This window comes from Aythya ferina, assembly GCF_964211825.1.
Source record: "Aythya ferina genome assembly, chromosome: 3".
NCBI classification, from domain to species: domain Eukaryota; kingdom Metazoa; phylum Chordata; class Aves; order Anseriformes; family Anatidae; genus Aythya; species Aythya ferina.
The window spans coordinates 46,304,412-46,325,922 of record NC_140298.1 but is presented as its reverse complement, the minus strand read 5'-3'; the positions used below and the strand labels follow the sequence as shown (position 1 = coordinate 46,325,922).

Genomic DNA, 21,511 nt, shown 5'->3' with positions numbered 1-21,511 from the left:
TGATTACACTGATTTAATCATTTGCATCATATTAGCAAAAGCATATCTGCTGAACAGCACATTTAACACTGACAGTAAATTAACAGATACAGGAAAGCATAAAAGTAAAAATCAACAGTTTATAAAAAAGAAAATGTATACAATTATTAAAAAGTCATTTAATGTTTCTGTTTATAAAACTTAAGTAAGAAAATGCTAAAGCTAGGTTTTCTAAAGAAGCATTATTTTGGTCACATCACACAGTATTCTCTATTCTTGCTTGAACATACATCAGGTTATGGCATAGTCACACATTACAAGGTCTGTAATTGGAAATACAAGTATTAGGATGTCAATACTTTAGATTTACTATAAGACAATCAATCATGTGTGTTTTTTTTTCAAAGTCCAGGAAAAATTATGTGATGTCTTCTTAAGGACTACACATCCTCAATGATCATTACAATAACATCACAGTAACTTTATATTAAGCAATGACTTTTGTAGTTTCTTTACATTTTTCCTTTTCTTTTTTTAAACAAGTTAATTCTGAAATGTTGTGTTTCTTTAAATGCAGTAAGTCAACTGCACTTAATACACAGCAACTTATGACTGTGTATAATCAATCACAGTGTACTGAATGTACCAATTTGTATAAAATGTTTCAATTAAAAAAAATGTATTCAAGAATTACATAAGAACAGCATTTGTATGGTATGAAAGCACCTTAAGTTCCCCTTATACATAGCTTTACATGTTTTTGGCAAGTGTTCTTGGATGAAAACAGTGTACAAAGTTGTTGACATGTCCAGATCCAGCAATAATTAAGCACACACCCATGTGCTTTGATGAACCAGTCTCTGGAGTAGAGAGAGGAAGAAGTGGCCAAGAAAACAAAAGTACAGACCAGAAAGAAAGGTCTAGAACTAGCAGGACAAAACTTTGTGGATGTTGCTGTATGGAAATATGGGGGGGGCAAAAAACGAATAGCAGACATGAGTATAACAAAAAAAGCAAAGAGAAGGATATTTCAAAATGACAGCTTCCCATAATCTTTATTTTTCTCTTCCACAAATGCACTCCTCCCAGTAGAGATCTGGACACTCAGGCAGAAGATACAGTGCCCCGGGATGTTTTTATTTAGCCTCATGGAGAAGCCCTGTGACACTTCAGGAGTGTCTGTGAATGAGACTAATCTGAAGCCACAGATTCCTATGCAATGCAGTAATTTTAGAAACCCACATAAATTCCTGTGGAAACTTCAGTCTGCATCAGAGTTGAATGTCCTACCAAGAGAAGCAATTGTGGAGTTCACTATGTTTTTCTTACAATATGCTCATCAAAAAGATTAGAAATGTAAAATTAAGTGACACAGCACAGACAAGCAAACAAATGTGATCCTTTCTCCTTCTATATTGGAAATACTTTACTATAGTCAAATTGCAAGCATTACCAACCATTTTTGAAACTTAACTAATGAACATATTAATAAATACGATCATTTGTGAAATTTCAGGTTTTATATTTATCTAATATTTACAATGTCTTCCGCATAAAGTCTGTTGGCAACAATCCCTGATCACATTTGTCCAGAATAACACAGACTGGACTAAATTAAAAGGTTCCTAGGTTTATTATATTCTTCCACCACTATGAGCAAGTATTTATAATCGTCTTCATGCATGAGTTATAAAAATCCTTTTTTCACATTCTTTGACACATAATAATGTTGATAGTCACTTCTGAACTGCTAATTTGGAATCAGTGCAATAATTTGCTTTTAAAATAGTTGTAAACTATTACACTATTCTACACTTGTAAAAATTACATAATTTTTCAAAACAGCTATATTTTTGGCTTAGACGAGAACAAAAACATTCAAAAATAAAGATTTTTTTTTTATATAAAATTAAGAACATCTGAATCCAAAGTACTACTCACTGCAATTGTTTTGAAACCTTAACAAAAGCGTTATCTGACAAGGGAATACCAAATTTAATCACAAACCCAAAATATCTGGAATATCTTCTCTATATAGATCAACATCCAAGGAAACCATTCTAAATGTTATGATTTATTCAGAGATGTTCAATACTCTTTTTATTTGCTGAGAAAAAGGAAAATGGGACAGAAGCTGTGTCCCTTCAGCTGCCAGTATCAGTATCATTATTTTCTTCTGTGCCTGATACCCACCACCTTAAAAACATTAGGGCCATCTGCTTAGAGAAGTGATACCTCAGCTCCCACAGAGCAAGATATGATATAGTTCTCCGTGTAGAAATTAAATGTGTCAGTACAGTTTGCCCTTTTTTTCTATACAGAAAGGCCATTAACCGTATGAAAGACACCTGTTAAATTTACTATTATCATTGTAAAAAATGCTCGCCTGGTTACAATCAATGTGTTTAGGATCTTTTTATTGTTGTTGCAGTGAAGCTTTGAATAATATATTTAAGGTTGGAGTCAGTAAATATTTTTGTGAGAAATTTGTTGGAAAACTGTGGGCCTGAAACTTGTGTAATCTTACAGCTCTTATTACAGTCACCTTGTTACTTGTGCATGAATGACATGGAAGAGGACAAAAGTAAGACATGTTGTGAGTTCTGCAAGTACTATATCTGAGCATCTGGAAAAATAAAAACTGCTTGCAGATACTCTTAAAGTCCATTGGAGAAAAAAAAAATAAATCTCTTCTTACACAAACATACCTTTAAACTTTAAATTGACATCATGTAACTTAATGGTATAACTTATACCAGCACACCAGGAAAGATGGGATATACAAGCAAAGGCACTTTCTACTGTTGCTACTGTGTATCTATGATTTTATTTTTTAATTTTTTTTTGATCTATAAACTCCATAAAATATCCCCTGAGGCTATAGTGCATGAAGCACAGACTACAAGAAGTGGGATTAATTTGTAAACAAGCTTATTTCATAGTTAATAGGTAAACTATATCAAATCAGAATTAAAACAAAGTCCAAATCTGTTTCTTTAATCAAGACAACCTCTTACTTGTCAGTGTTGCTTAAAAATAAAATAAAAATAATACATATTTTGCATCAATTGCAGTCCACTTTGTGCTCCAATTTCAGCAAATCTCCTGTGTAAGTCATGATCTGGACACACACAATTTAAAATTTCAGTGTTAGTTTATTACTAGTAGGATTGTTTGGAAATGCTGTATGCAACAATACAAGACCTGAATGTGTTTTAAGTATGCATTTCATTGGTAGAAAACAGTCATGGTCCAAAGATTTTCAGTGAACAGCCAAGCACTGGTATCAACAGTGTTCTGTCCCTGTGCTATCTGTGTGGGTTTACTACAGTAAGCTATAAATAAATAAATAAAATCTATAATCCCAGGTAAATCACCGCTTTCATGGGCCACTTTCAAGCTAGCATTTACTGTGATAGATGTCAGATTTACCTGGTATGCTGAGATGACACAATTTATGGTGTTTTGGAATGTAAATTTTTGTTATACACTAAGTACTGCAATATTCACTGATCTTATCCCTTTTCGGTACTTTGATTAAAAAGTAAAAGCAAAAAGGAAATACATCGAAGGAACTAATTCAGCAAATTTCAGTCACAGAAAAATTTTAGTTCATTTAAGTCCAAATCAGACATTTCAGTTTACATTCACGCTAATGAAATTCAGATAAATTACCCTGGCTGCAGGCCCACTGACTTCTGGCTGAGAAGCACACACAGCTGGATGCTTGTAAAGCAGGCAGTACACAATTTCTGCATATAGGTTAATGACTGTTCTGCGTCACCAACATATAAGAGTACAGACACTATGCCAAAGATCTCAAAAGAGCATTTTGCCTGCCTCACAACTTTCTTATAAAAACAGGGTTTATTTTTCTGTCTGTATCAGGTTACTTGATGTAAAAATCTGAAAGCATTTTGAAAAATCTCTAAAACAAGGGGGATAAGGGGAAAATTATAATCCTATTGTAAAGTGACTTAAGGTACATATTCACTTGAATTCATCACAGAGCTTTGCTGACACCAAAAGAATCAATTCTCTTCTTACTTCTCACTGCCACCATTTGTTTGGTAGTAGAATTGGTACAGACATAATGCAAACTGGGTTAAAGATCCAGCAAGCAATTTTTTTATTATTTTTTTTCATTTCCTAGAAATGTTGCATTGTGACAAATTAATATATTTTGCTATCAGTGACATTTTCTTTGGCTACAGACTATCTTCCAAAAAGAAAGCCACAGATAAAACTAATCCGTATCTGTTGCATTCTAAAAAGGAAATGCATTCAAATTATTCTTTATGACTTGGCAACTGTAATTCTGCTTATTTTCATCTAAAATCGAACACTAAGAAAGCCACGTCTGTACAACTGTCTTTACTGTAATAAATACAGACACCTTAATGATTACTGCCAGCACCAGGGAAGGTGCTTTCTATAAGGGAAGACAGAAAGGCCCACTTGATAACAAACACCAAGTTGAATTAGGTGACAAAACTATTTCTCAATGATTTTAAGTTAACAGTTTTTAGAGAATTAGTCACAAAGCAGACATTTTAAACTTTAAGAAAACAGTGGGCAAAATAATAGTTGCAGTTATTCATGTTCAAACTGTGCTAAGCTAATGGTCAATAGTTAATTTGCTTTTATAGTTGGCTCAAAAATTTGCATGAGCATGTTCACGAACACTTTCACAGAAATGTATTTTCAGGTCTTTTCCCTTCCCCACCTTGAACAGGCATTGCAAAGAAAAAATAAATGAAACAAAACTAAAAAACAACAACAACAAAGGAAACTTCAAGCAACTGGAATCCACTTAACAATATAGGATTCTTGAAGCTGAAATGCAGTCCAAATCATTCATTCAATTTTAGTATCAAGATCCCTGACCCAGATTATAAATTGCATTTTAAAGAAGAAACAAGGGTCAAAATGAAGGATTATTCCTAAATCCAAGGAAAAAAAAAATTAAAAAAAATAAAAATTCAACAGACTGTTTTACAATCTATGTATCAATGTTCCTGTCTAAAACTGACTTAAATTGTGTTGCAAACAGGAACTTCTGTGATAGTGCTGTGTGTTACTGAGGTTTACATTCTTCAAGTACAACATAATTTTATTCAAAACTTGCCAAATTCAGATGCAAGAAGCCCATGGTATGTTCTTAAAACACACAATAATGTTACAGATACTGCACTTTAGTTTGATACCGATACTGAGTTACAAATACTAAACTGAACCTCCCAAATGAATACTAGTACGTTCCAACAAGAAATGCTTAAAGGCAGAAAAGATTAAAAAAAAAAAAAATTAGCCTCTTTTGCCTTTCAAAAAAATGGTGGAACTTATATGTAAAAATTACAACAGCCAAGTTTCTACAGTAATAGATTTCTTTTTTAAATCTGAAAATAAGAGCTAAGCTGTTCAAAGCTAAATATTAACTGCAAATAATTGCAAACTTACCTTCCTGTCTGTTATTTTTCCTTTTTAGCCATTTTTCAACAGTTTCCGCACTTACACTTTCTGACACAAACTCATCCAGTACCTGGGGATGAAGAGAAAGATAGGCCTTCACTTTTTCATCTGTTAAACCTGCAAGAGAAAATATTAATCGATTATGCCATTGGTATAAAATTCCCCATGTGAAACAATATACAGATGCCAGTAACAATCCACATCTTTTTGTTTAACATGCTGATTGAATACATGCCTATTTAAATAGTTTTCCTAGAGAGAATGATAGCCAATCAAATAAAACAAGTTGCCATATAATAAACAGTAGAAGCAAAATGCATGCATGTGAGATGCTTTGTATAAAAAGTACCCTGTAGGAGTACACATAAGCATTCCCTGAGAGAAATGGACAAGAAATCTGTGATAGAGAACATGGATGCTGGGGCAAGTAGTGAAACAGCTTTTAAAGGAAACAGAAAACACAAACAGTTCCAAAAAACAGAAACATGCATCTAGTCAGCAGCAAACAACAAAGTCTCCACACCCAATTTTGTTGAGCAAGTGACATGAGACTAAAGCAAATGGGAAGTAAAAAGCTATTTGGGATTTTTCCTGTGAAAGCAAAAGACAATTTAAACATGGTAAGGAAGGAAAAACTAGCTATGGGCTCATGCTGGGTGTATCATAGCACAGAAAGAGTAACACAAGCTCGTGCAAATGCTAGAGGCTTGCAGTCAAGAAATAATCTGAACTTCTGCTTTGGCCACTCTGAAATTATTCAGTTGCAAGTTATGCAAGAGAATATATCAGAGAACTGATAAAGAAACTCTCTTTAAGAAGGAGACAGAAGAAGGTGATCTGCAGCAAATTCAGTATTCTCACGGCAAGTGGCAGCAAAAGCAACCAAAACTCTATTATGCAACACCAAAACGAAGTGCAGCTTTTAAATACTGGAGTTAATTAAGTAACTTTCAAAAAATAAACCGTTTCCACATGTGTGCTTCCAATGCCTACAGATTCAGTTATCAAAATAAATATAACTGTAGATAAAAGGGCTTTTCAATATCTGCCACAAAAACAAATCACGCCAGTACACACTTCAGAAAACAAAGCAAAAGTCAAACTCTCAAATCCCTGATACAATCATAAATAAATTACTGAATTCATAAGGTGAGAATCTGATTGAACTCGCCACAAACACACCAAACAAAACCACCAGCTTCAAGGATAGGAATATGAGTGCTGAGGGTTTTCAAAGGAGAATGGGAAATGAGTGCAAATGCCCTGAGGGACTAAGGTTTGAGCTGTCCCAAAGGGAGCATACTAACTACAAAGCATTAATTAGATCCGAGGGGAAGAGGACTAACAAGTGCTGTAATGACTCTAAATACTCGTCTCGTGGTGTGTGTATATAAACATAATTGTTTCAGTACAGCTGAGAAGTCACGACAGAATGCAGCCTAGGTTCAGCAGAAGAGAAAGTTCCCACCAAACAACGCTGACCTCTTTTGGAGAGCATTAATGCTCTATGAGATCAATTTTCCAACTTTATGTTTAGTACAGTCTCAGAATGTGCTGAAAAGAGCTACAGGGTATTTAAATGCTAGTCAATGACTGTAACCTTTGAGGTCTCAGACAAATATTTACTAGGAAAACACTCATGAAGCAACACCACAGCACAAACTGTGAGCCACTGCCAGCAGAGCACTGCCCACCTGCTCCACTTGCCCTGCTGCCTGCGCTGACTTCTCTTATCCACCAGAAGCTGCAGCCTACCCAGATTACCAGAGCCTCAGATATCAGTGTTCCCACTTACACACAAAATCTGCAATCTAGATCACTCAAATTAGAGAGCTAAATGAGCATCCTGATCTTCATTAGTAAAGAAGGAAGATATTCATCAGTTAGCCATCAGAAAGATAATGAAATTTATCTGCTTCTTAAGTTTGGGATGAAAAATGATCAACACAGACTTGTCACAGAATGCCAGCTAGTTCCAGGTTGTCTTTAGACTGCGAACAGATGAACACTTCTCCGTTCTATTAAGAAAAAAGGAACTGGAAAGTCTGTAAAATTAGTAATGGAAGTTCAGCATGGTTTGATTTGTCTCTGAAGTGAAAATAGCCTCTGCTTTCTAATGTGTGCAGTCTTTATTCCTTAACTTCAATGGAAACACTTGATTGAAACCTTTATGGGAGGTGTTTTTGTAATATGCCCATCAAAATCCAATGAAATGTCAATTTTGGAATAAGAGTTCAGTCCACATGTCATGGTTTTAATTGCTATTCCAGGTATCCTGCAACTCCAGCAAACTGAGGGTGAAAACTAGATTAACCTTACATGAAGAAGCGATTCATGAAGCTGTTACAAGAAATACCACAACAGTCTTTAAATTACGCTCTGTTTCACAAAAGACGCCTGTGCAGGTGTATTTTTTCAATGTCAGATTTTTAGATAGAAGCAAGCAGAATAGGATTTAAAACCAGACATAGAGGTGTTTTTTTTGTTGTTGTTGTTGTTGTTGTTGTTGTTGTTTTTTGTTTTTTTTTTTGTTTGGTTGGTTATTTTTTTTTTTAATATACTACTAATAATTTAAATCTACTTTCTACATACAACACATTTATTGATCCTCCCGATCTTTAGCCTAGTTTGTTGAAAAATACTTGCTACAGCCATACCAAAAAACAAACAAACAAACAAACAAAATAAACACATGGCAAACAAAGTAGTAATAAGACACTCTAACTTCACGTGTAACTTCACAAATTATTACATTAAGAAAATGCAACATTAATAGAAAATAATCTTTTAAAAGCAACTCAAACATTTTGTACACTTGTATATACTTCAAGGAAAAAGACTGTCATAAAGAAGCTTGAGTACAACAGTACAGCTGTGCATAAACAGTCATTTTATGGCATATATACCATACATTGTAATATATACATAAGAATAAGATTTAGATTTTTACATAACAATATGCATATGGTAAATGATTGACACACTTGCTCTCCATTTACAAGTTCCTGAAAACTTCTGGTACACAGATTTTTGTTAAATATTGTCAACCTCTCTATTGAACTTTTATAGTCTTTTAATCCTGAAATATGCAAAAAAAATAATTTAAGAATTATTAATAATATTTGAATGAACATGACAATGCTACTTACACCCAAATTTATGAACTAGCAGTCTATCATGGGTATTATTTACAGAAATGAAAGAAACAAACAAACCTACAAGATAATGCTAGTTATTCCTTTTTCTATTAGTAAGGTAAAGTATTGATCTTAAAGACTTTGGGTAGTAAACTTTTCTCCATCCATTCACATTAGAAACATTTAACTACTACTCCGTTCTTTTTCCCTTACCCAAAACTACTTTTGGACTAGTAGACATGGATTACTGTGTCTGCTACTTCCACAGTGCTCCATAGACTCCAGGGATGCCTTCTCTTGTTTGGAAAGGACCACCAAGTATCTAGTCAATAAAATAGATAAATAGATACGTAGAATAAAATAAAATAAAAATTAAATAAAAAGGTAGTAACAAATTCATACTTATGTGATCAAGCAACCCAATAAAAGCTCACTTCTTTTCATGCAGCCCCTGAATGTCTCCTCTTGTATCTGGTGAAAAAGCTAAGACCCATAACCCTTGTTTCCTTCCAGACCCTAGTTCATCATACATTATTTTTGCCAGAAGCACCATTCTCCTTTCCTGGAAATGAATTTTTCCTCTGAGAGTGCTCTGGTAGTATAACAAGGACCATCATTCCACAGGGTAGAGTTCTGGCCAACAGCTTAGGATGTATCTGTTCAGAAAACACAGAATGACTGGAGTGACCTTATTTTGTCTGGAAATAAAGGGATGAATCTGACATTATGGTTGAGTATCCATTTTTTTTTTTTTCTATCTGCACAGCTGAGCATCCACTTGTTCCATCTATACTTCAGAGTCTGCCTTCCTGATTCATCTTGTTTAATTAAACACACACACACGCACCAAACAACCTCTTGTATGCTTATTTTTAAGTGAAAAAAACATCTTTCAATGCTGTTATCTTTTTGGCACATCTTTCTAATGCCTGGTTTTATGCACACGTTAGTTATTTGTTCTGTATTTATGATAGAACAATGAAAATTATAATAAAAGTATAACACAAAAGGATACATGCGTGTCAGATAAGTACACCCTTATTTCATTTCCCTCAGAACAAATTATAGGCAAAGGAACTGCTCCACTAGGCCTATGTGCGCACCAGGTCAGCAGCTCCCAGCTTCCTGACCAGCATGTTTGTTTAGGTTCTCTTTGCAGATCTCAATTTGAAATGTTCTTTTTGGACATGCCATCTAAGCTTAAAAAGCTAATGCATATGCATGGAAAACATTAAATCAAGGCTTGCTTGGTTTTGTTCTATCCATTTCTTTGTTACCCTTGTCTGAACAGTAACTGGAAAGACAGACTTCCTATAAATGACAGGTTTTATGCAAGTTTTTCACTTTATTGTGCTTTTGAGCTATTGTGCTCATTCAATATAACTTGTTTATTTCAGGCTGTGTTGAACTTAAAGTTGCAAAGCTCTATAACGAGCAGAGGGCAGAAACAGCCTGCAGAGGCAATTCCTTGATCAGTGAAAAGCATTTTCACTGCCAAGGGACAGTATTATCTGGCAGTACGCTCATTCTGCGATGTTAGGAGTGGGAAGGCAGAATCAAATGACAGAAAAGAAAGAAAACAATTATGTTTACCTCAGGATTTCTATAAACTGATGCATCTTGGTCTGATGTTTTGGTGTACTCCACAAAATAGTCATGTACCTATTTTCCCACTTTGCATATGCGGTCTATCTAATTTGACACAGCTCATGCCAGACTATCAAAGTTTTGGTTTTCAAATTTGTTTTCTTTTAAAGAGCTCCTTGATCTTCAATGGAGCATGTAAAAGAGTGTTTTGTTTTACTTTCCTTCAGAGGCTAGGTTAAATGGTTTCTTTTTCTCTGAACTTAATGTCAGAAACACATGCAGTTGAAGACAGAATTATGGATTGATTTTTCCCCTTTCTTGTCTTCATAAACTAACTACAGTATTGCTTCTGAACACCACAGTCTGGTAATTTCATCAGAAAATAGTCTGGTTTAATAACTATCACAATCGTTTGACTTTCTATCTCTTCATTGGCCCTGCGACAGTTACTTAAAAACATGTTCCATTTCACTAAGTAAAATGAATAAAGAAAACCTTTATCTGAAGATCATTTAGCAAGGTTAGTAGAGTTATTTAAAGAGAAATAGTTTTTTTTCATGTAGATTCTTAACTGCTACAAGAAAAGCTATTTTCATTTATTTCAACAGTGTACCAAAATTAGGTAATTGGGGCTTCAAACGCATAACTAGAACTTGGATTATTTTGCAAGTACTTCTACTAAAAGCCAAATGATAAGAATACCTCAGCACCACCAAAAACTTCCAGTATATCTGCATTTACATGTTTTAAGTGTCATACAAAGCTGGAGTAAATATTGCAGATTGCTTGATTTTCTGGTTACCTGGATCTCAAGCCTTGTCATCTACCAGTAATGCTTACATTTTATTAACTCCATCATTTCATTAGTGATAATATCAGGCACAACCTAAAAGAGCTCAGCTGAATTCACACTACAATTTCCAACTATTCAGTGGGAGATCAGTTTCATAAGTCATAAACAAAATCTGTAGTACTGAAAAGAAAGAAGAAGAAAAAGCTTAATGCTAATTATAATAACAGAAAATTAGGAAATGTTTATTGCAGCTGGGCATGCTATGCAAGGGCATCGTTTTACTGTAAGATTAGTGGGTCTTCAGTTCAATGAAACTGCCTTCAAAACTGCTATCTAAAGTAAGATTTCAGATTTACTCTTTTATACTAATTTGGAAATATCAGCAAAAATATGTACGCATATCCTTTTCCAATTAAAAACAAAGCAAAACAAAACAAAGATACGGATAAGGCTCAAAGATTCACAAATCTACCAACCTCATTACATCTGTGAACATTTCTAATGTAAAGCTGGCCTTCCAGAGTAGCAAACTAAATTCAACACCACACCCACTGTGACAGTGGGCAAATATATTAGTCATGATGCTCTCTGCAGCAGTTTGCACACCACTTTGAAAATTAGTGTTTTTTACTGAAAGCAGAGTGTTGACCAGAATACTGACATTGACTTCCTTCTTTTCAAGATCTGAACCATGTACATCCATGAAATCAGGCACTGGATATTCTCAAAAAGAACTTAGGGTCAATATTCCATAAGGAGTCCAGAACCTTTAAAAAGAAAACAAAACCCTCTATGACTACAGAATTAAAAGGATTGGTAGTGACACAGTAACTTTTGAAGAAGACTGAAGCAAATGAAGACTGTTTCCAAATCAAATGTATATTTGTATGACCAATAAAACAATGAAGCATAACAGAGGACCCAGCTTATGGAATAGGAAGATTCATGTAATAAATCTATCCATATTTTCCTTGTTAATTACCACAGTACTCATAATTTTTGTGTTAGGGTTTAAGAGAGACAGGAACTGTAAAAACAGTCTTACATCTTGCACTCCTTTTAAGATGCAACTCTTTGGAAAATAACTGGATATCAACACTTTAAAAAAGAAAAAAAGAAAAGAAAAAAAAGAAAAAATAGTAAGACTCACTATTAATTAAAAGAGCTTTTTGAGCAGGTGCAACAACATACACCTAAGTTAGCACCATAGAAACTCACTTTACAGGCTTAAACACTGATGGTTCTCAAAGGCAATGTTATAGGCTTATCTACACCAATAAACAGAATATGTCTAGGGTTGTTCACTCACCTCAAACTAACTGGCTTAGAACTTCCTAGATCCATATTAGTAAGTTCTCCTGACCTCGAATAATGACTATGACGGAAAAATGAAATGTGAACACGTGCAAACTGCCTGCAGGAAACCATCCCTGGCCAGGCCCTCCTCCAGAGCAATACTTGGGAACAGTCCGGGGTATCACTGTTCAGCTTTGGCCAAATCACTGCCAAGAAACTCTTCTATCCATTCAACAGCGCAGACCAAAAATTCTGGTACATAAAAATGTTCCTTTGAATTGTTTGTTTACAATCCCAGATATAGCATAGCTGGATTCCAAAAGAAACAAGATGTTCTCAAAACCTCAAGTAACAGTAATTACTCCTTGCCTTTGAGCCAGTCTCCAACAGCCTTTCTTTAAATAATAATAATGAAAACAACAATAATAATAATGCAACCAGAAAATAACCTGAAAAATCATATTTCTGTTTTCTGCTTCCTTTTTTTTTTTTCTTCTTTTTCTGTGCAAAATATCTAAAATATTCCTTAGCTATTAGATAACCTGTGTGGTACTGAGTTGATTAAAGCCTCTAGTCTCCAACACTGAATCCATGTTGTATTGCACCCTCCTCTGAGAATAGCTTCACTGAGCTCAGTGTAAAGCAGAAACAACTGCGAATGAGCTGAAAAAATTGAAGCCTAGAGCTATGTTTCAAAATCTGCTCCATTTAGCAGCATGAGTCAGTCACATCATTAGCAATTTCTGAATTTTTTTCATTAGTGCTGTGATATTTGGCCTTTTTCTAAAGCCACTACCTTAATCAAAACCCATGACTAGGCAAAAATTTTAGTTTTCACCTAAAGTTTCTGGTCCTGCTTATAGAGGAAAACTTGAGAACAGCAAGCCTTAAGAAACAAAACAAAAAGGCAAATAAAAAGATGGCAGGTTGGGGGGACATGGAGAGACAGAAAAGAATGGATAAGAATTGTTGAGCTGAGTGAATAATAACTATCAGGGCTCAACATTTTACCTTAGAATCGCTATGCTTATAAAGATGGCAATCACTGCTTTCCTTAAACACTTTGCGACACTGTCTGATGGATATGGCAGACTTTTCACACAGTTAGACAGGACACAGTGTTTTGAAAACCCATTGTGAGGGTATAGATTATTTAATAGGACAAATCAAATTGATTTTAAGCATACAATGCTTTTATTAATAAAGATAGAAGGGAAAACTTTACTTTTTTAATCTGTAACTAACTTTTTTTCAATGAGACATTGGGTTATTTGTTTTTAAAATGTCTCTTCAATCAGAGGGGCCACAGAGTCACAGCAAAAATGAGCAAAGTCATAATATCTGCATATAAGTAACAAGATACTGTACCACACAAAATCTGCAAGCCAAAAAAAAAAAAACAAAAAACAAAAAACAAAACAAAACAAAACAACAAAAAAAAAAAAAACAGGAAAACAAAAAACACAATAAACACTTTTCAGATAAGGTAATACCATATCTGAGACAGAAAACAGCCTTACCTCAAATACATTTTAAAATAAGCCCTAAAAATATCTGAAAATAATACAGGAAAAGTCAAGTTGAACAACAGCCTCTGCAACTTCCGCTAGTTTAAAGCACTCATGTGCCATCACTTTCTAACATAAAGATCACCTCTCCATATCTTTCTAACCAAACCAAATAAATGATATTTGTAGTCATTCTCCAAAGCATTCAAGGCATGTGTGTACATTGCCTCATTTGGATTAAGCATTAATCCCATTAAATCAATCCCTCCTTTGTTCAAAACATCAGGATTCAAAACCACAGGCACAGTCAGTTTTAGAATATCCTTTTCAAGTCAGACTTTTTATCTTAATCCATTTAAGTATACAGGAATGTAATGCAACCAAGTGCCCAAACTCTGTGAAACCTGACATTACTGGTCTGGCAAAAAAGGTACAGTCAACAACTGTAAGCAATCAGCATGCCCAAACCTTTTTCATTTTTCTTGTCTTGAAAATTTAATTCACATTTAAACTTAGCTGTGAACAGCTCCATTCAAGATTTTTGCCCCTCGTTTTCCAGCTCAGCTTGCATTGCTATGGGAAAAACAGTACACAGCTCCTGCATTCAATACTTGAAAAAACTGTGTTAGCAGCAAAAAACAATAATAATGGAGTACAAAATACCACTAAATTGAAGATCTGGATATTTCTAATAGGCATACATTTGTTTCACTTCATAAAATCTATCATTAAACATTTTAAATCTTCATATAGATATGAAGAGTTAATTTTGCCAGCCTCAAATCACTGTATCAAATTGCAAGCTCTGTATCCATTTAGATCACATTTCTGTCCTCAATCAGATGCAGTCACTTGTGCAGAGGCATACGGCAGGCAGCAGCACGCTGTATAATGTTTCAGTCAGGAGACCAGCAGTCCTGCTTAAGCTTTAGAGAGAGAAAACAAAGACCAGAGCAGCCAACTGAAGCTAGAATTCTTCTATAACAAATGAATATCAATAATCACTTTATCTGGTACACTGTAATTCAAATCCCTTAGTCCTGATGAAGAAGCTATGGATGTGTCTATATGCATCTGAACGCAGCAGATGCGGAGCTATGCATGGACATACACACCAGCTTCCACAGTGGTTGCTCATGAGGCCATTTCCAGATAAGATCTGCACCTTGCAAGATTGAGCCCTAGAATCAGATTGGGACTCAGCTGGTTATGTCTTCCAAAATCCAGAGCTCAAGAACCACAAACTACTGGCAGCTCTGAGCACTGATTTCACAGAACTAAGGTGAAAAGCAAAAAGCCACCTGAGTGTTTATATAATCATTTTTCATTAGCTAGAGTTAAAAAGCCTATAATCTTTCCATGGGAATTATACATAGGCTTAATGAGGTGAATAAGTGTTCCTAATTTGAATAACCATTTTTCACAGGGTATCAATACACACTCCAAATTGTACAAATGGCATAATGCTGCACAGCACAGACAATGTTACACTGTGATACCATCCATTACCTGGATGTACGGGGCTTGTTAAAAATCTGAATATTACTTTCTTGGTTTGAGAGCAGTTTCTCCACAACTCTCATTAGCACTTAGGAATAACTGAGAGATCTGCAACAAGCTTTATTCTCCTTCCAGGTGCATGACGGGACGAAATTTTAGGATTTAATTAACACTCTCCAAAAGCTAACAAAATGAATATAGACATACTTTAGGAGTTGCAAATTGTAATTGAATTAATTTCAAATCTTTGCTTGAGGAAAATGCTATATATCATCTTAAGGTTACTGATAAAAATAATTATCAACATACTTAAAAATAAAGCATCACCATGAAGTAAGTAAAAAAAGATATTTATAGACCGATAATGAACATCTCTGTATGATTTATAATTAATTGCTCATATTTATTCTCTACTCCAACACACAAAGCCAAGGTATCTTGTCTCCTACCCAAAATACACCTGACCAGTAAGACTCAAATTAACAGTGATAAGTGCCAAAATACGACTCATTCCTAACTCAATATGAAAAATGTCAGGTCATTCATGACTACCTACTACTCACCTACCTTATCTCAGGAAAGATTATATACAGCTGTGATTTAGACTGCTTATAATTATACAAAGTAAGAATACCTTAACTTTTCCCTTGAGTACAGGTGTTGGGACAAAGTTCTTAATTTATGACATTTCCAGTAATATTTTCTGGCTGATGCAATACCTTCCTCCCACCTGACACCTGATCCTGAAATAGCCCCATATTTGAGTAAACTCTTCTGTCTCAGAAATAGCCCCATTGTCTTTACTACCAAAATTTTACTGCTGATTTTTTTTTCTTCAAATGAACTCCCACAGATAAAGTTCTGTAAATCATTTATAATATCAACTTATAATACTCTTAACTAAAATGCTACTTAACTTAGTGCACAGACAAGATCCAGCATGATGAAACCTCCTCTGAAGGATACTACATATATGCCAAGTCTCACTCATTTATTTGACTAAATAAGATACAGAGAATGTACTTCCTCTTCTTGAAAGGATCATCCTACTTAGTCTTAACAGTTACATTAGTAGACCTGTTGGGACAGTTTCGCAAGGCACAGGACTCTTCTTAAGTAAAAACTACACATAGTCAGGTAATGAGGTACATGCCAATGAGACCAGATACACGAGTGTTCTCTATTTTGGCACTACTAGGACTATATCTGCAGCAGCACAGATCAGGATATGTCTTTCTTTTTAATTCTCCCCAACCTTACCATCTGAGGAGGTTCAAATAAAAATACAGTCAACATTCTTTACAAACTGGGAAGATACAAAATCCAGAGAAAGCAATCACTTTTAGTGTGACAGTTTTTAGTTTATTTTTAGATAGTATCTTTTGAGAAAGAAACCTAGCACAACTGCATCCACAAAGGTTTGGTCTGGTTCGTGAGAAGTGAGGTCCCCCCAAAATAAACCATACCAGCCCAAATAAGGCATTTTTAAAAACATAATATCTAAAATAAAATGTAAAGAAAATATATCTCTGTTACTTAAAAATTATGTATTTCACATATTCTCTAACTGCAGTAACAAACAGGCCCACCGAGTATTTGAATATTCAGAAGTCTTCATAGAGGATGCAGGCTGTGAAGTAGCATTCTTACCAGATCTAAAACTTAGCCATGGTGTTCTTAGGTTCATTTGTATTGAAGAAGACAGAAAGCACTGTCAAGATCCTGCCCTCTTGATTAACACAAAATGTGTAATCTGTTAGTTTACATTCAGCATAATAATTTGAAGTCTTAAGTGGTGAATACCTTTTAAAAAGACATCTAATTTATATATATGTGTATATATATATGTGTATGTATATATATATATATAAAAATATATATATATATATATTCAAGCTGTAAAAGAGTTTAGCATGTTTCCCAGTTAATCTCTTCAGGTTTGTAATGATGGCTGTACCCATTTTCTAATTCCAGCATCAACTTTTCTTATTTCAACTTCTATCCGTTTGTTTTTTTGTTTTGGATGGTTGTTTATATTTTGGCTATTAGCTTAAAAGTGTTTTCATCATTAGATGCATGATGAAAAAGTGTTTTCATCATGTCTTTGCAAAGGTACTGCTAGTCTGAATGAGTAATACCTATCATTTTTACAAAGCGAAACAGGCTCCCTTTTCTAAATTATAATATTTAGAGCATTTCACAATTCTGAAGTGGTTTAACTCCAACTATTCATATACACTATCTCACAGTAGTTTCTGGAAAGTCTCTAAACTAATTCAAGCACCTTGATCAAATTTCAATATTTGCAAAAAGAAAGCAAGTTTTAAAAATAAAAACTTCTATAAGTCTCAAAAAAAACAACTTCTGTGACAGGGATTCTAATTTTACCACTTGAATGTTAAAGACTACAAGACAGTCTCCCCTGATCCCCACCAGAAGTGATGCAACTTCAACTGACATTAAAAATTAAAGCAAACGTATTAAATTCTTGTCTAGGGAAAAGAAAGCACACCTTCAGGCTTAAGTATTAGAAGTTAAGCACTGACAACATCCAACTGTCAGAAAAAAATAAATAATAATAAAACGTTACAAACTCCAATTCATATAAAACACAATAAAGGAAAAGCAATATTTTCCTTTTCTACCACCCCTTATTTTTTCAGCTGAACAAATAAACCGAAGAAAAGATTATTTTTCAGGGGTGATAGCTCTGCTGATTTTTATGGTGATGGATATAATGATATCTCCACATTAGTAAACTATGGCCTGGGAAAAGCAGTGTAATTTCAGATATTTAAATGAATATGCTACTGAAGTAAAAAAGGCTTGAAGTGATAATTAAATACTGTGTTACATATGCTTTTACATTAGACACAAGGACATATTGTGCAACCCTTGCTTGCATTGGTGAATACTTACTTATAGGAGTATTCTTGCTGACGTCAATGAGACTACTTATGTGCGCAAGAGCTCACTAACACGTAGAGTTGTGCAACAGAGCTCCAAACATGTTTCATTCCACACATTGTTGCAAGCTTTTTTCCTCAACCACAAGTTTTTGCCTAATAATGTTAATAATGTTATTTCATTAATGTTGTTCAGAAAAGCATGTGAGAACATACAACTTGTTCGGTGGTATCTGACATTACCGAGTATTTCAGTTAAACACCAAATCACAGCCACACAAGAATCACAGAAGCACCAAGGCTGGCAGACACCTCTAGAGATTGCCTAAGCCACCCCCCTGCTCAAGCACGGTCAGCTACAGCATTTTGCCCAGGGCCACAACCAGATGGGTTTTGAATGGATGAAATGAACGAAGAGTCTCCAAGGACAGAGGTTCCATGACTTCTTTGGGCAGCCTGTGCTGGGACTTGGTCACCCTCACACTGAAAAGAGTGTTTTCCTGTGTTCAGGTGCAATTACCTGTGTTTCAATTTGTACCAACTGCCTCTCGTCCTATCACTGGGCACCACTGAAAAGAGCCTGCCTCCCTCTGTTTCAGTTTCCACCACAGCTGTTTATGCACATGGATAAGATCCCCCTGATTCTTCCCAAGGCTGACCAGTCCCAGTCCCAGTCCCAACCATCCTCATGGGCCTTCATTGTGTCCCCTAGTGTGTTCATGACTCTCTTGTACAGAGGAGCCCAGATGTGTCTCAGCAGTGCTGAGAAGGATCACCTCCCCTGACCGGCTTGCAATGCTCTTCCTAAGCCCCAAGATGCTGTTGTTGGCCTCTTTTGCTGGAAGAACACACTGCTTGTTCAGCTTCAAAAGAAATTACTTCAGAACAGCCAGCTAGGAATTACAGGATCCAGTCCTTCAGAGATTCCTGCTTCCTAGCAGGTTAAATAAATGGAATTACCATCTACTGACTTGGGTGTTAACATGGCAGAACAAAAAACAACATGTGGGGTTGGCTGCTTTTCCAGAAGCTTCCACTCTACAACCTTCTACTCAGAACTCATCTAGCAAAACATCTTCTATTAATAATGTTTCAGATTCAAGTAATCTATTTGTTACTGCTTTAACATTTTCCTGTGGCACTCGTAGTAAAATAAAGTTGCACTTTTTCAATTAGGTGCCTAGTTTTTATTATGAAGCTTAAGAAAATACCAAAGAATTCAAGGCTAGTTTCAGAAATTAAAAATGAGCAGCTGCATCTTTTCCCTGTCCTCCTCCCCGTCATCATCTCCCCACCCTCTTTTGTTTGTTTTGGAGACAGTGTAACTCACTACAACATGTTCACCTCCAAAAATCAGCCTTAGAAGAAAAATAAAAAAAATAATAAAAAAATCGACAGAGCAGAAGTGAAAGGAAAACAGAAGAGATGGGAACTACGAACTTGTGAGAACTTGAGGACTCAACAACAACAAAAAAGGCTCTTCAAGCATCCTGTGAATGCAGGAAAATAAAATGCTCTGCATTGCACCTTTGCTATAATGACTTACATAAACGCTTTTCACAGGCAAGGATAACAAAGTACTCATTGAGGAAAAAAAAACATTTCACATTTCAGTATAACTCAGCTTTGTAATAACTTGATTTTACCTAAAGACTACTTAGATGTGACCATCTCCTACATTCAGAAAATACTTTAAAACTATAAAGATGCCCATATAAGACAGTCTAATGCAGGAAATTAAGGTACATTTCAACAGTACTGATCATAAATTTTCACTTTAGTGTGTTAAGGTGCTGGGAACTGCGATTCAGATTTCTGCCTGGCATGCTAACCAACTCTAAGTCTTCTTCTTAGACTGTAATGACCCATTACAGTATCATATAACGACAGAAATTCTAAAAACAAAGCTGAAAACCACATTGATAACATAAACAGATTGATCTGCTGTCAAAACCATCCAGTTTTGATGTTTTTTTTTTGATGGCTGTGTCATAAGATATCCAATAAGTGAAGTAAACAAAAATAAAACAATTTCAAAATTTTTTATTAGACAAATTAAAGAGATTTAGCAAATTGGTAACTTTTCAACTTTTTTCAACTCTTTCATATAACTCTGGGAAGGCATTAAACTTCTGTATGCTTGAGAATATAAATTTCTGTACAATTCAGTTTACCTGACAATGGCATGAAGGATCTGGAGAAAAAGTCAGTACACCCAGATAACTAAAAAGTGCCTCTGTGTTGTGCTGCAGGAAAAATGGCATCATGAGTTCTTTCAAGGATATTGCATCAAAGATAAAAAGCAGTCATAGACAACAATATGTTCCTGTTTCTCCTTTAGCACCACTGATGCATTACTTTACAGAATAACAGCTTAGTTTTTTGGTGAGCAGCAGTTTTGCGTACTTAATAGCAGTGGCACCTTGCTGCACATGTTCCTTTGTTAGCTAACAAACACACCAGACATTTATACTCACACAAAGCCCCCAGCCTGGCTTTCCAGTAAACAAGCAATCCCGTAATGCTTATGTTCAAATGACAGTGATATACATACTGTAATTTGCAAGATATTCAAAATATACAAATATTAAAGTTAGTAAATACACAAAGGATTTTAATAAACTGAGTGTACTCAGCATGGCAACGGCCGATGAAATCTTAATCTGCATGAGGTTTTAATTGTGAGGGGCTAGAGAGTAGCAAAAGGAATGAAGGCAAGCAAATTGTGATAGACGGGCTCTAGAGGATATTGAAACAGGTTACAGTGTGCCATCTGCGACCACTCTTTAATACTGACAAAACAGGCAGAGTAAAGTTGGGAGAAAGCACAAGGAAAAGATGGAAGCATTTCAGGGGCATGAGGGTGAACACATATCGGACTGTATGCAGAAGGTATGGGCATGAAGCTCTCTGTGGGGTAAGTAGCATACAGGACTGGAAAAAAAGAATTTAAACAGGTCAAAAAGAGGGGAAAAAAAAAATGTTAAGCTTTTTTGCCACAGTCAAGTTATCCTATCCACCTGCATGATTAATGTTGGCACAAAAAGTAGCTAGTGGGCATAAACAACCAGGGTTGGGGAAGGCAAAGGCACATTCTCTTCCTAAAGAACCAGTGTCCAGCTACACTGCTTTGCAGCCATTGTGAAATTACAGCCTAAAACAGAGAAAAATGAAAGTGTGCCAGTTGACAGGCCAGAGAGCTACACTTTAACTTGCAAATATGCCACATAGAGAAAATACCTTCAATACAATAAACAAGTAACTGGCATCACAAATCATTTTACATGAGTCCATTGTGCAGAGATATTAAAAAAAAAAAAAAAAAAAAAAGCC

The 21,511-nt window shown here is 35.1% G+C and overlaps 1 protein-coding gene across 5 annotated transcripts in view; it reads right to left on the bottom strand.

Annotated features, from left to right (window-relative positions):
* The window catches only part of PDE10A (phosphodiesterase 10A), a 368,649-nt gene that overhangs the window by 102,495 nt on the left and 244,643 nt on the right, over nucleotides 1-21,511 (bottom strand). For 4 of the 5 annotated variants that reach the window (XM_084513731.1, XM_084513733.1, XM_084513734.1 and 1 more), the window contains one exon: nucleotides 5,440-5,568. In XM_084513731.1, the coding sequence (XP_084369857.1) occupies nucleotides 5,440-5,568 (129 nt within the window). Of the gene's footprint in view, nucleotides 1-5,439; nucleotides 5,569-8,801; nucleotides 8,845-21,511 lie in introns of those variants that run through there. The other variant, XM_084513732.1, reaches the window with a different exon arrangement.